We start from the raw sequence: 14,936 nt of genomic DNA on the forward strand, positions 1-14,936 counted from the left end.
TTTTCTGAAGGAAACATATTTCATTTATTATTAATGATTAATTGATAATCGATTTAAAAAAAACACTTAAAATTTGCAGCCCTACCAGCCCTAATCGACCGTTGTATATTTTTTCATCAATGTGGTAATATTTTAGCTTGTCTGCACCCCTGAGCCTTAAATTCCCAACCTTCACACATTTTATTTTGAAAGCACTCTAATCTTCTTCCTTTCTCTAGTTTCAGCTTCACTCACTGACACAGCTGGGAGGATGATTTCTGTAAGCAAAATCCAATCAAACATCACATGGTGTGAAAATAAAACAATGATTTTTTTTAAAGTCGTTTGGATCCATTTTCTCTTATACTGAATATTTGCATGTGTGTGATTATGTGGTGTATTTCTCTCTCTCTCTCTGTGTATGTGTGTGTGTGTGTGTGTGTGTGTGTGTGTGTGGGGAGAAGGTGTCAGTGACATTTATATGAGTTTAGTTGGAGTCTGCTGCCACCTGCTGGAGGACAACACCACATGCTTTGATTATGTGTTTTCACTCCATGTGTACTGTGTGTTTGATTTTGAGTTAATTTCAGCCATTTTGTTCAGTGTGACTGTTTTTTATTTATTTTTTAACTGAAGGGTTTAAGTAAGAAGTAAATGAAGCACACAACAAGCCTGATAACGATGATGCATTTACAAAAAATGTATTTATCCCCAAAGATATATTTATTTACTTACAGCATGGAATATTTAGTGATCAGATCATCTCTATCGTGTGATTTTAAGGGTAAGTTTTGGAGTATTTTTCTTTTTTTTAAAATTGTTTTTTAATTTTTAAAACAAGTCTCCAGCTACTTCAGGCGTTTAGCAGAATGCTGCGACGCTGTTTTACTGTGAAGCTCCAGAAATGTTTTGTGGACTACGAGACTTAGCGATAAAGAGATAATGACTGAATGTTTGTGTGAATGAGAGAAACCAAACATAGAAACAGAACCAAAGGGGTCGTGTAGGCGATCAAAGAAAGACAACGAACCAGCCAGAAGTTTTGTCCCCTTTTATTAAAAAAGGTTCTTTTCTTTTACCCCAAAACATTTTTTTAATAAAGACAACATGCATAAAAATACAGCTGGTCTTTTTCAAACAGCAACAAAACAACTTGCATCGATGCACACACTCCCTTTAATATGTACATACATGAGATGTGGCTCCTAAAACCACACAGACACCGAGAAAGACACTAAGTTTGACCTTTGACCTGCGGGGGAAGAACACAAAAAATACCTAAACTTGATTGTTTTACACACTGATTTGACAACATACAAGTTGTTCACTTTGGTTGATCTTATTGCTATTTAAATATCCCATTACAGTGCTCTTTAATGCTTTTTTCTTTTAATAATGTGTATAAAACTGGGAGGGCCAATAAAACTGCTTTAAATTGATTGTCAATAAACTGGCTAATTCATCCAAAAGTCAGTTTGTTTTTAAATTAATTCAGCTTCAAAGCTAAAAACAGATGACATGGCACTTTAACACCCAGACCTAAAAACATCCACGAAAGCAACCACAAAGGCTATTATTGCACAGTAACCCAAAAAGTTTGCATATTTCAGTAACAGTATTAGAGGGCAGTGAAGCCACAGTTCATGCACAGAAAAGAAACAGCTAAACTAACTATACAGAGAAAACAAGACAAACTGCAACAGAAGTAAAACGTGGAGAAGCCAGTGTAAAATACCCAATCTCATAAAAAGTTCATCTGCACAGTGAGCGTCATTAATCCTGCAGAGGTTCTGAAGAAAACAGATGTTTTAGTTTTTTTTTAAAGTGATTGTCATCTTGAGGGAAACTTAAACATTAACAAATTCACAAATTTAGTAAAAAATAAAAATGAAAAACAACAAAAAGGATTTATGTATATATATAACAGAAAGATAAAAGTGTGGTCCATCTGTCTGGTTACAAAAATGAAATGTCATCTTTCTCTTGGACCGTTCACTATAAAACTCTTTTCATGTAAAACAGATTATCTGTCACAGAAGGCATCGCACAAACCGCCCAACATGTGCTTGTTTTATTATTATTATTATTAACACTGCTTTATTAAGATGCTGCATCACATCGCAGCAGCTTCATCAGAAGGCTTTCCAACACTGCAGGATATATTTCAGCAGGAAAAAAACTGGGTTGGACCCAAATTTGTTTAAACATCTGAAGAGAACTGACTCCATGTTGAACAGTTAGACTCTGGAGTCTGAGGACAATGAGCAGAAAAAATCCTAACTTGGTGTTTTATTTGTGAGTAAATGCACAAGAACTAATCTACCAGCTATGTGACCAAACAGCCTACAGGTAGCTCTAGTATTCTCCTTATGTCATCAGTAGTTGGCCATTTGTGTGACAGTTTTTTTGTACATTTAGGACAAACAGAAACAAATCTACTGTACCGTCTGAGAGTATGGCTTTGTTTCCACGGGTCGCTCAAACCAACATGCAGCTACTCTACACACTGACTACAAACACGAGCCTCGACAGAGGCTGAGAGGAAGCACTTTGCAGTTTGGTTTTGGCTTTTTTTTTTTTAAAGCCCCTTTCCTGCTGGCATCAGGTGGATTTTTGTTTCTTGAATCCCTGCTGAAGTACGAGGCTAAAGCTGGCTTCTGATCGGGAGCTTATGATTTATGAGATAAAGGAGAATTTTTCCCTCTGAGACGAGATATCACATTCAGATTCCTTTGTTCATCTGCCTCGACCGCATCAGACCAGGTCTGCATTGGAAACTGCTGTGGTTAGACGTGTCAAACCTGGACTGAACCGACCTGTTTCAAATCTGGTTCCAATCACAAAGGCTTCGTCATGAAGCTTTGAATCATGAGCCAACTTCAGTCAAACTCAGACTGCTCTCACATAAATGAGAGAAAACACTTCAGTGACGGCCCCAACAACATTACACCAACACTGACTCAGTCATTCACATTCATAAACAACCAAACAAACATCCATCAACACTCAGACAGACACGACTCAGCTGAAATGTTTCTCCAGCAGGTAGCAAAGACAGGATTTCCAGCATTTTCTGTTCGAACAGCAGATGACGAAGACGAGGAGGAAGTCGGGGCTGGTGCACTACAGGAAGGCTGACTGCAGGGGGCGCTGGTGGTGAGCCGGTCGCAGGACTGCAGAGGAGGAGGAGGAGGAGGAAGAGAGGGAGGAAGTCCGGGGCGTCAGGACACCCCAACCAGGAGAGAAGGCGAGCTCACAGAAGCCTCCTGAGTTTTCACCTGAGACACGAAGAAGAGACATTCAGAGTTTAGATGAAATGTTCCTTTAAATTAGCTAAACGTGATCTTAACCGAAGGAATTCCCTCAAATTAATACCGTTGAAAATTAATTATGAGCCTCGTGTTGTGTCTGTGTGTCAATATCAAAATATCTTTTTATAACTATAAACTTGTGATACGGATCGGTTTTTCAGGAAGAACTGTGATTAAATTGATGCACGATTTATTCAGATCAGATTATGTGACTCTTGTGTAGGTGTCCAAATTATTAATTTGAGGGAATTAACATTAACTGTGCAAACAAGTTAGTGATGTTAAGTAATCTGAGAACACAAAGGATGGATTCTGTGTTACGGCTTCAAGAGACAGAACAACAACAAACTGACAGTGAGTAAGAAGATGAAGAAGGTCCAAAGGTTATTTTCCAGCGAAAACGTCAAACATTTGCTGGTTTTAGCGTCTTGAGGATTTGCTGCTTTTCTTTTTGTCGTCTGTGTTGCAGACAGAAATGATTCAAATGTGTTGTTGATGTTTTTATTGTTAAAGGAACGATTAAAGGTCCTCAGAGATTTATCAGAAATGCTAAATAAATAAATATAAATACTCCCATAATTAATTATATATATTTTAATAATTCAAGTCCCCTCACCATACATATCTACATATTTACATATACCTACATTCCTTTCAGCAAACAAATAAATTAATTAATTAATTAATTAATTAAAGATTGTAGCTAACAAACAGACCAGTTTGATATTTAACCTGAACGCTGACAGCAGCTGTGACCTGTCGACAAGATGCAACATGAGACGTGTGTCCATGTTAGTGAGGCTGCTGCGTCTCAGTCTGCCTCTGATTCAACACTGTCACATGAAGATGAGTTGAACATTAAATGACTTCAGTGGCTACATGCAAAAACACGTTCCTTCATCCAAAAGCGAGCAGCTTCATCGTGTTATCAGGGCACTGAACCGAGCACAGCAAAGCCAGGGAGGGGGGCGTACCTTTACCAGGCCAGGGGTGCGAGGAAGAGGAGGAGGATAAAGAGGAAGGGGGAGGAGGAATGGAGAAAGAGGCTCGGCGAAGGGAGGAAATCCTGAGCTCGTTCTCCTGAGACTCAGCAGGAGTCCGAAAAGAGACACAGCAGGAGACAGGTGAGAGGTGAGAGGGTGAAACTTTGACTTTGTCTCTGCTTGTTTAGTGAAACATCATCAAACTCTTCAGTTATTCTCACCTGCCTGAATAAAACCAGAGTCACTCGTGAACTCACCTGTAAGTTTGTCTTGGCTTTCCTCAACACGTCCTTCGTTCTCGACACTGTAAACAAACACACAGAACATCTGTGAGCCGTCAGTTATCAATTCCTCAGTTTAACAGAAGCTTTGAGCAGCAGACACACACCGACTCAGTCGACAGCTGCGATGAAGAAGAAGCAGAGAAAGAGACACGTGAAGAAAAGAGGAGAGGGAGCTCAAAGACGATGAGACAAAACAGTGAAACAGACACATGACGATGAAAGACCAGCTCATCACGTGATAATTCATCTTTTTCCATAACTGGTCAGAGGATTAAAGATCTGCAGTGACGAAGAGATCTAATAATAACATGACATATGGTTTTATCTGCTCTACTAGAAGGATGAGGAACGTCAGTGACTCACGTTGGCTGACTATAAAGTGCTCCATGCTATCTTTGGTGCGGTTGGAGCTCTTCACTCTCTCCATGGCGTCCTTTAGAGCCTCTTCTCGCTCTGAGAGCTTCAGACGGAGAGAAGCGACCTCCTCCCTCAGAGACTGGTCCTGTAAACACGCGGACAGAGAGCCTGGTTAGTGTTCGTCCAAACATTCACGTGTCTGAGATCAGTGGATACTGTTAACACCAGGGTTTGTTTCTGTGAGGCAAAAACATCTTTCTTGTACAAAATCACCATTTTAGGAAGTCATTTAGTTTATGAACGAGTCCTATAAAAGTCACAATGACGTCGCAGTTGGTTCTGACCTGTCTGGTCTCCTCGTGGTTCGGCAGAGCTGCTCTCCAGAACATCTGCAGCAGAGAGTCGGCCTCCTCCAGGATCTGCTGCAGGGTTTTAGTGTCGGACAGCAGCTTCCTGACAGAACCTGAGTCTGAAGGCTGAAACACACAAAACACAACATGTTCAGGAAAAGATATCAACTATCAGCGAAGTGTATTTGTCTGATTTCTAGTTAAAATAATACAATTAATGAGACACAATCACATACAAAGTAACATTTCAATGAGATTCATAGACTTTTTAGACATTTTAAATTTTCTTTTTACTTATAACAAGCAAGAAACAACTTGTAGTCATCTGGTTTAAAATATTTTTTAAGGTATTTAAGTATTTTGAAGCACTTTTTCGATTAATATATCCAATGTACAGACAAGCATTCAGATAATATCTGAATAATGTCTATTGAAATGTTTCAGTGTTACTCTTTGAATATTTTGTTATTATCTTATATTTTTATTTCTCTATGATTCGCTATCTTTGCGCCTACATTGCGTCTTAGAAAGCACTTTGTAACTTTGTCTGAAGCTGCTCGGTGTGAATTTAACCTATAATACAATCCAGTGACACAAACCTCAACCAGCTGCTGACTCGGGTTGCTCTTGGTTTGTTGATGTCTCACCTGATGGAGGCTGAACTCCTGCGTGCTGCTCAGGGAATACAGACTGGCCTCCATCTTGTGGAGGAGCGCGCTGCCCTCCAGGATCTGCTGCTGCAGAGCTTTGAAGTCGTCGATGTGGCCCACTGCATGGCGGCCATGACGGTTGGAGAATGAACCGTCTGGGGCTTGACCCTGCAGGGTGGAGGCTGCAGGGGAGGAAGACAAGAGAGTCAGGATTAAGGAGACTTTTTCACAGGTAAAGGCGACTGTTCGAGGTTGACGGTCTGTCTGAGTGTTGTCTGAATGCGAGTTCTCACCCTGATTGGCTGCTCCGTTGCCTTCTGCATGTTTCTGTACAGGATGTAGAGGAGACGAAGGACTGATGAGTCCGGTGTCTCTCACAGGAGGGGAGGGAACGTTATCTGTGGAGGAAGATTGTCATCAGTACTGAACTGCAAAAATCTGCTTCTTAACACGACGTCTGTCTCTGTTACTGATCTGTTGTTCTTCCATCCTTTACGTCGGGATGCTGTCGGTCGTGTCGGAAATACTGACCGTTGAAGAGCTTCCTCCTGGATCGCGGCTGTGTGTCAGCCTGTCCGCTCAGCTGCTGCTCCAGCTGGATGTTCAGCTCTCTGGGGTCAAAGGTCGCAGCGTCACTGGACTGACCTGCTGGGAAACACACAAACACACATGAGCGACAAATATCTCTCCAGGAGACGACTCATTATACTTTATGACACTATTGTTTTGTTTTGTTCAGCTGCTGGAGGATTTAATGAGCAGCCTCGGTGCTCTCACAGTTTCAGGAACATTTAGGCCTTTTGAAAAACAACTGTGAAGTATTTTCAGGTCATCACGTCTCTGAACAGAGCCATAACTCTCAAACTGTACAAAAACATGTTTCAGGGGCTTCATAAGTCTCTAGATGCTCTTGATCTTACCTGAGTGTGTGTTGGTGGAGACTCCACACACTCTCTGGTACACCTGCAGCTCACACTGCAGAGAGTGGACCAGAGTGCGGCTCTCACACAGCTGCTGCTGGAGGACGCTCACCTCGTGCTGGAGTCTAGGACAACACACACACATGAAATCAGACTTTATTTAGACAGTTATTGTCACAACCGGCTCTTTTAATACGAAGCAACTGGTGGAAAAGTTGGCTCACGATGACCCTAAAGTCCATGAACACAGACACACACCTGTTGATGGCCTCCTGGTTCCTCTGCCTGTCCTGTTTCAGCTGTGTTATCTCTTGGTCACGAGCTTCAGCCTCCGTTTGCAGCTTCCTGCTTTGCTCCGCCCACCTCTCAGCTTCGAGCTCCGCCTCCTTCACCCTGGCTCGCTCCAGCAGCGCCGCCTCCCTCAGCTGCTCCGCCTCCTTACTGCCCTCTGCAGGACACACGCGACAGTACAGAGACAACTTTGAGCATAACATCTCCGATGATGACGTCACTGACATGTTCTGTGTTTGAGAACATCAGACCGTACCTCTGCTGGCCTGCTTCAGCTGGTTCTGCAGACTGACGTTCTCCTCCTTCAGGAGTCGGATCTCACTGGAGAGCTGGCCGACCGAGTCCAGACCCTGTATGTAGATGTTGGTAGGAGCACCTGGAGAGGACAGCAGGGAGATATTAACCCCTGTCATCTTTTGCATGCTCATGGCTAACGTAAAAATAGCTTCTTTAATGGACAAATTTCAAGGCATGATTGACACTTTACTGTGTGTGTGTGTGTGTAGGTGTGTGTGTGTGTTACCTTTCTCAGTGGTGGTGCGGGCCAGCCTCTCCTCCAGCTGCTGTCGGAGGCGGTCGTTGGTCTGGATGGAGTCCTCCAGTCTCTGTCTCAGACTCCTGATCTCTCTCAGGTGTTCCTTCATCAGATCTGAACCTACGACGAAGATAAAAATGATGTTTGTCCGTTTATTAGTCTGTCAAGCTCCAAAATAAACAAGGAACATTGTACTAATGAAACCATTTCCCCGAAGGTGAAACATGTTCAAAGATCTGACTGTGTCTACCTGTGTTACTCGTGCCTGACTGGTACCCCGAAGATCCCGAAGACAGGTCGGCTCCGAGTCTCACTGGCCGGGTACCGTAAGCCATATCCCACAATGCAGTGCTCTCCAGCAGACTGGCCCCGGCTTTCATCGCTGAGCTGGCGTCCAGACCGCTGCTGTTGGCGCTGCTGAAAGGAGACGGCTGGTATCCGCGGAAGGAGAGAGGCAGGAAGGCAGAAGGGTCGGGCTGCTGGTGGGCGAACGGGAAACCCTGAAGAGGTTTGGACTGGGGAGTGGAAAACCCTGAAGAAGAGAAAGTCACATCAAATAAGTGATGAGATAAAATATAACTGAATAAAAGGAAAGCCTGGGAGGGACGGAGAGACACTTGTCTTCATCAAGACGTTAGAGAGTGTTAGAGACACACAAAGGACGAGCAGAGTGAGAGACTGACAGAGAGATGAAGAGATTTCTCCCGACGCACTGAACGACTTAATCAGTCCGGTTTGAGGTTTCTCAAAGCTCTGTCTCTTATTAGTGTTTAAAGATCACAGCAAATCCTTCTCAAGCCGCCTGCTCCGGGTTCATCAAGCATCAAATGAAGAACTGTTACTTCAGGAGAAAGAAAGTGAAGGGGAAATGTTAAAAGGACAGGAGTGAGGGCAGCCGGGGGGATGTGGATTATTTAAAATGTCTGTCTGCATGCAGCATCGGTGATCCGCACTCTGGTGGTGAGGGAGCCAGAGTCAATGTCAGCAGCAGATGTTTGTGAACACACTGATCCAACCACTGAACTAGTAACCACAACATCACCAGACTCCCTTAACAAATGAAGTGATTTTAAGAGTTGTTTCATGAGGAGAAACTTAACAAACTTTGTGAAACATCCAAGACAAAATCTAAATCGTTGGAGCCTTCTTGTAAATTTGGCATCAATGCAAAACATTTAGTCACTCAATTTATGAAAGAAGAGACATTTTATTGACGCTAAACATGTCAAATTTAACAAAAACACTAAACAGTAACCAATATAGGCTACTTCTTTGTCCCTGTGGAGAAAGTCACCACACCTGAGTTGTTGAGTTAGTAGACCCTTTATAAACTTTGTGAAACGCTGTCTCTGACTAATTCTTCATTATTTAGGCCTTCTTGTAAATTCGGCAAATGTTCTACCTGAAGCGTGTGTGATGTTCACTCAGACGCCTGATTTCTGTGTGATACATCTGCAAATATAGTTACTAAAACAGATCCAACATCCTAAAATCCTTTTGCATGCTGGAAAAATCTGCTTTGTAAATGCAGAATAAAAGTTTATCTTATCTGCACACAGTTAGTTTACGGTCAGTTTTAAACACACACTCATGCATATACACTCGGACCAACGCACTGTCATTGTCTCCCAGCTGCCTCTGTAACATCTGCAGCTCCTGATGCACCTCAGCCAGGGAGAAACCCACTCCCCCGTTGCCTTGGTAACGGGTTCGCGGGGTGGTGGGGTGGGGATGGAAGGGCAAAGGTACCCTCTGGGTGGAGGAGGTGGAGGGGGGAGGGTGGAAGGGGGTAGAGGTGAAGCCTGAGGCCGGAGCTGGGAGGAGAAGAGGAATGAAGAGCAGAAGGATGAAGGAGAGAAACAGGTGAGGAGGTGGAGGAATAATAAAGCAGCAGGAAACTGAAGGAAGGTTTTTACAGCCCGCGTCTCGCTCCTGAACACAGTCCTACCTGTCTGACTCTGCGTGTCTGCGGGTTTGTGTGGCGAGCCGGGGCATTGCATGATGGGACAGCTGAGCCACGACTGGGCTCTGTGGGAGGAGGTGATGGATGGAGGGACAGACGGGTGACCTGACATGGTGCTACTGTGAGAGAGGCAGTCTGGAAATGAGAAGAGTCACCAGAGGACGTGATGGATCGACTGTGTGCTTCACCTCAAGCATCTCTGTACTCAAAGCTTCATGAAACCCAGTTAAAAAAACTATTTTTATTCTTAGTAACACTTTTAGCTTTGGTAACTTCTTCAGTACTGTTGTATCTTATTTTCTTATCACTAGTTTTATCTTATATTTGATATATTTTTCATTGTTTTGCATGATGACGTCTTCTCACCTGTGCTGAGTCTGGTAGACGTCCCCGTTTCCTTCTGTCCGAGCTCGCTGGCGGCGTCCACATCGGAGCAGAGCTCCAGGTCCTCGTTGGTGGATCCATGTTCATCGGACACGTAGGAGATGCGATCCGACTGGTCGGTGGTGTCGGAGAGGGCGTGGCTGCTGCAGGGCGTGTCGGAGCGATGATGGTGGTGATGCTGGTTTAGTTTGGTGCGGAGAGACTCGATGACCTTGTCCTTCTGCTGCAGCTCCTTACTGAGCCTACACACACACAGACACACACACATATATATTCATTAATACACAATTTGGCAAACAGTCAGTCAATCCATTTACTTTACTCCAGACCACAAGTGTTTTTAGCTGAGCAGCTACGGTGAAGTTTTCGATGACGGCGAGAAACCACTGGATATTTTTAGCAAAACCTTGAGATAGTTTGCCATGTTTGGAGCGACAGAAGCAGGTATCTGAAGCCAAAACACAATCTTTTCCTGACCCTAACCAAGCAGTTACTGTGCCCAACTCTAACCAGACCGTACGCACAGTATTTACTCTTTAATTATGAAATTAAAAACTGTAAAGAACAACTGAGGCTATATAGAGCTTATGAATGATTAAAGTCTGCCTTCACTTGATGAACCAGGTGTAAATCAGTTGAAAACAGTTAAAGAACATACAGGTATTTCTTAATGAGAATCTATAAAACTAAAAAACCTTCACTGCGCCGTGAGGATCTGAGAACAGCTGCAGTATCTGCCTTGTGACTTAAAGGATAACGAGCATTAATGAGTAACGCTGCACCAGGTGTGTGAGTCACCTGCCCGCTGATCTGCACTGTCCCACAGAGGCTTTGCCGTCTGTGTCATGTTGCTTTAGGGAAGCCTCTTAGTGACTTACACACCCACACACACACCACCACACCACACAGGTGAACACACAGACTCACACTCTGACAGGTACAACATTAATTCTGACATAAAACGCCCGAATGAAAACAAAAAACTAGAAGGGCAGAGTTAGAGAGAGGGGAAGGTGGAGGCAACACAAGATACACAACACACTCACAGATAAGGACACATGTTGTGTATGCAGCGTGTCGCCTACAGCTGATTTAATTAACTGTGACGTGTTGGTGCACAGATGCCGAGGTGAAGGTCATTCATCTAAATCAATGACAGGCTCACACACACACACACACACACACACACACACACACACACACACACACACACACACCGTGCTTGCATGTGGTAACACACATTTCTAGACACACACTGACGTGAAGATTTCAGCAGCACTATCCCAGCTGTTGATATTCACATCACATGTACACCCACAGCACGATCTGTCCCTGCGTCCGTCTTACAACTTTAGTTTTCTTTCCAAACAGATGCGACTGGAAGTATTACAGATATAATAACATGTAAGAATTCTGCGTTAAAATGTCTAAAAACAACGAAACCTTCGTTACAATCTTTGAGTTGTGAACTTAAATTATCCCAAATGTTTCCAACAATGTTGGAAACCAGAGAAACACGTCATTTTGTTCCAAGACTGCTGCTATAACTTTATAACAATGAAGACAACAACTCCCATAATCCCACACTACTTCCTGGATGTTGTTTTGTTTTGATTGACAGACACCTGGTGACAGAAACTACATACTGTGAAAAAAATTACACTTGCTTTCTTTCTGAGTACGAAGTGAGAAAATCAACATCAGTGTCATGTTTTGTGTCAAGTACAGAGCTGGAGTCAGACAGTAAGGTTAGCCTAGCTTAGCATAAAAGAGCTAGCCTGGCTCTGTCCAAACTTCAAAAATACATCAAAAACAACTTCACCAACTAACTATAAAATGTTCCGTCTCATTTGTTGTTGTTGTTGTTGTTGTTGTTGTTTGGTTTCCTGCCACCGACAGTTGGTGTCAGCTGGCAGCATCATCTGTCACTGGCACTGTACCATGAGTTGAACTGACATCGTTACATCCGCCATTTTGTAGATCTGTGTTCAAACAGGCTTCTTTCACTTTTCTCCATGTGGCCTTGTTGGAATATTATTTGTATATTATCTTTTATTACAGCTGTTTTGTGATTATTGATTTAATCAGTTTCCTCCTGACCAGACGAACCATTACACTGAAGCTGAGGCTAATGTGTGAATACAACACTTCAGATAAGTGTTAAATAGCTCCTATGCTAACTGCTATGTACTTTTAATCGCTTTATTTTTACTCTTGTGTGTGTTTTTTGTGTTATTACTGTATCTTAAAGAGAGTTGATGTTGATTTTTCACTTTATTTTTCTCGTCGTGAGGGACAATAAAACTCGTTTCTTGGATACTTCAGTCAATTCAGTATTTTTGTAAATGCACTATTCATTTTACCTTTAATAATACCTGTAGTCTAAGAGCACAACATGCGCCACACAAGGACACAAACGTAGATCAGTTTCATGCACCGTTGTTCTGGAGTGTGTCACGTAAAAATCATATATGAAAGCAAACACAAGTTCTGTTTGGGTCCTGTTTTTTCCTGCTGTGTATTCAGCATTATGAGACTTGATGTCTTTGGTCCAAAGCTAACTTCTGTCTTCAACCTTTAAAGGAATAGTGTTTAACCTGCTACGCAACTCTGCACCAACATGCATAATGAGGGATGTGTTCAGTCGGGAGCTGGAGTCAGGAAGTGGTTATCCTAGCTTAGCATTAAGACTGGAAACCGGGAAACAGCCAGCCTGGCTCTGGCCAAAGAAAACAACAGTTTAACAACGTGTGCAGCTTCCTGATATCTCGTCATCACAGTTAGGTTGCCAGGTTTGGTTCCATTGTGTCAGTACAGAGGCCAAAACAAAGCCTGTGCTCACTGAATGTATCTGGCAACCTGTGCTGTAGCTGGAGATGGTTTGTCAGCATATAAATACTCAAATTGAGAAGAAATAAGATATATAATCACAGCTGTAGAGGTGTAGGATGTTTGTTTGTTCACCTTGGACAGAGCTAGGCTAGCTGTTTCCCTCTGTTTCCAGTCTTTATGCTAAGCTAGGCTAACCATCTTCAGTATCACCACCTGCATACACCCCTTGCCAAGTTTGTAAAATGTTTGCTTGATCTTTGTCCACCATTTTGTACCCTGATGAAGACCTTCAAGGTGGAAACCAGTCTGTGTTTTATTGCTCTGTAAGTAGCCTTGTTCTGAATAAAGTATTTTTGTTCCTGCTCCACACGAGTGCCTGAAGTTTGTTTTCTCCTCTCATGCGCTGACCCTTATCTTCAACAGCACCTACATTTCTCTTGAGTTTGATAACATAGAGACATGTTTCTTTACTTCTTTTAACATAAAGTAGTTAAGGTTGTTACTACGCTGGTTATCGCATGTTTATTTTTTCTGTGTCTTACTTGTCGAGCTGTGTGAGCAGCGCTCTCCTCTCCCTGTCGGTGAGCTTCTTCAGCAGCAGCAGCTCTCTCTCCTGAGCCTTCCACTCCCACAGGGAGAAGGAGAACAGAGAGTCCCTGTACAGCGGGCTGCTTTTTGACAGCATGGCCTTCCACAAAGGAGCCATCAGCCCCCCTCAGCTCGCTCTGCTTCCCCCAGCTGGCGGCTCTGTGCCCGGGCTACTGACTGACCATCTTTCCCCTCTTCTCTCTTCTCTCTCAGACCGCCGGGTCGTTTAAAACTTTCTCCGTGGCAGTTTTTCCTTCCAGCCGTGTCTCCAGATGTAATCGAGCGTGGCTCATTAGCTTAGCAGCCGAGGTCGTGACCCCTGAGTGTGTGTGACAGCAGGTACAGTGGACAGGCGGAGCGTGAGCAGGGGATGAAGGGATGGAGGGATGACTGAGCGTGTGGGCGACCAGGTGAAAAGCAGAGCAAATCCTCCGATTAGATTTTGGGCTTCCCAGGGAGATTTTGTGTGGCTCACTTCACACACACACACACAAACCTACACACAAAATCCTGAGAGTGTGTTGGCTGGGACCACAGGTGGTAACCCAAATAGATCCCAAATCAGATTCTAAGGCAGCCAGAATGGCAAGCGAACAAAAAGAGGAGCATGTGGACGCTGCAGAATGAAGCCAGGAAAGCAAATAAAAATGTGGTTTCACACGGCAGATTTAAAGGATTTGTTCATTTGCTGCAACAACAAGATGACGTCCAAATGTTTTAGATCCAGCGACAGCAGATCAGTCAGATGGTTTGATGACAAGAAGAGGAAGAGCTGCCAGCGCAGATCAGGAGATCTGTATCCTGAGTGGAGCTCAAATAGAAGCGGAGCTCTGAGGTTTTACTCCACCAGCGCCTGATGACATGAAGCATGAAATCAATCTAAATGCTGAAATAACAAAAAATTATTAGGTCACTAGCAGCTGCACTCTGAGTCTTCTTCTCTGCAAAATCTCCCTTTTTCTCTTCTCCTGTCGCTCGTCCCAGACTGAGGCCTTTTTAGCACTGAAGTCTTTGATAGTCCCCTCACAGGAAAAGCTCTTCCTACCACTGTGGACACAACCTATCCCACCAGCAAACACAGCAGCAGCAGCAGGCCCGAGGGGAGAGATGTAGTGACGAAAGAGCAACACGAAGAGGGAGGAGAGGGACAGAGCGTATGAACGGATGTCCGGATCCCGAGGGGCTCGTGTGTTCACGCTGCACTGCCCACCGGAGACAGAGAGAAACAAGAAGCTGGATGAATGATCGTCCACAAAGCAGCACTTCCTCGTTCACCCCGGTCCTGTGTCAACATGCAAACTTCCTCTCTGATGCAACAGTGAATTCTTTACCCAGTTAAAAATTGTCTCACGCTGGAAGAAGAAGAAGAAGAGAAGCAGCTGCAGGATGATTCTCACCAGAAGATAAAACTTTAAAATCCAGAAAAATCCAAATAAGAGCAGAAAGATTCAAGTCCAAACATCATCCTCTGTTAACAAATACAATCGTCCAGGTTCACGAGGAGTGAAT

General features: G+C 43.6%; 1 protein-coding gene across 4 annotated transcripts in view; it reads right to left on the reverse strand.

Moving 5' to 3' along the window:
* Positions 1-1,016: 1,016 nt before the first annotated feature.
* pde4dip (phosphodiesterase 4D interacting protein) overlaps positions 1,017-14,936 on the reverse strand; it is an 88,053-nt gene continuing 74,133 nt past the window's right edge. The window contains exons 21-34 of one of the 4 annotated variants that reach the window (XM_073477271.1): positions 9,990-10,249; positions 9,609-9,758; positions 7,911-8,192; positions 7,649-7,780; positions 7,382-7,501; positions 7,093-7,282; positions 6,835-6,959; positions 6,446-6,562; positions 6,208-6,312; positions 5,912-6,096; positions 5,259-5,390; positions 4,921-5,059; positions 4,531-4,577; positions 1,017-3,257 (exon numbers count right to left, since the gene is read on the reverse strand). In XM_073477271.1, the coding sequence (XP_073333372.1) occupies positions 3,201-3,257; positions 4,531-4,577; positions 4,921-5,059; positions 5,259-5,390; positions 5,912-6,096; positions 6,208-6,312; positions 6,446-6,562; positions 6,835-6,959; positions 7,093-7,282; positions 7,382-7,501; positions 7,649-7,780; positions 7,911-8,192; positions 9,609-9,758; positions 9,990-10,249 (2,041 nt within the window). In that variant the 3' untranslated portion in view covers positions 1,017-3,200. The other 3 variants (XM_073477270.1, XM_073477268.1, XM_073477272.1) reach the window with 3 other exon arrangements.

Source organism: Pagrus major, chromosome 11 (genome assembly GCF_040436345.1).
Source record: "Pagrus major chromosome 11, Pma_NU_1.0".
NCBI classification, from domain to species: domain Eukaryota; kingdom Metazoa; phylum Chordata; class Actinopteri; order Spariformes; family Sparidae; genus Pagrus; species Pagrus major.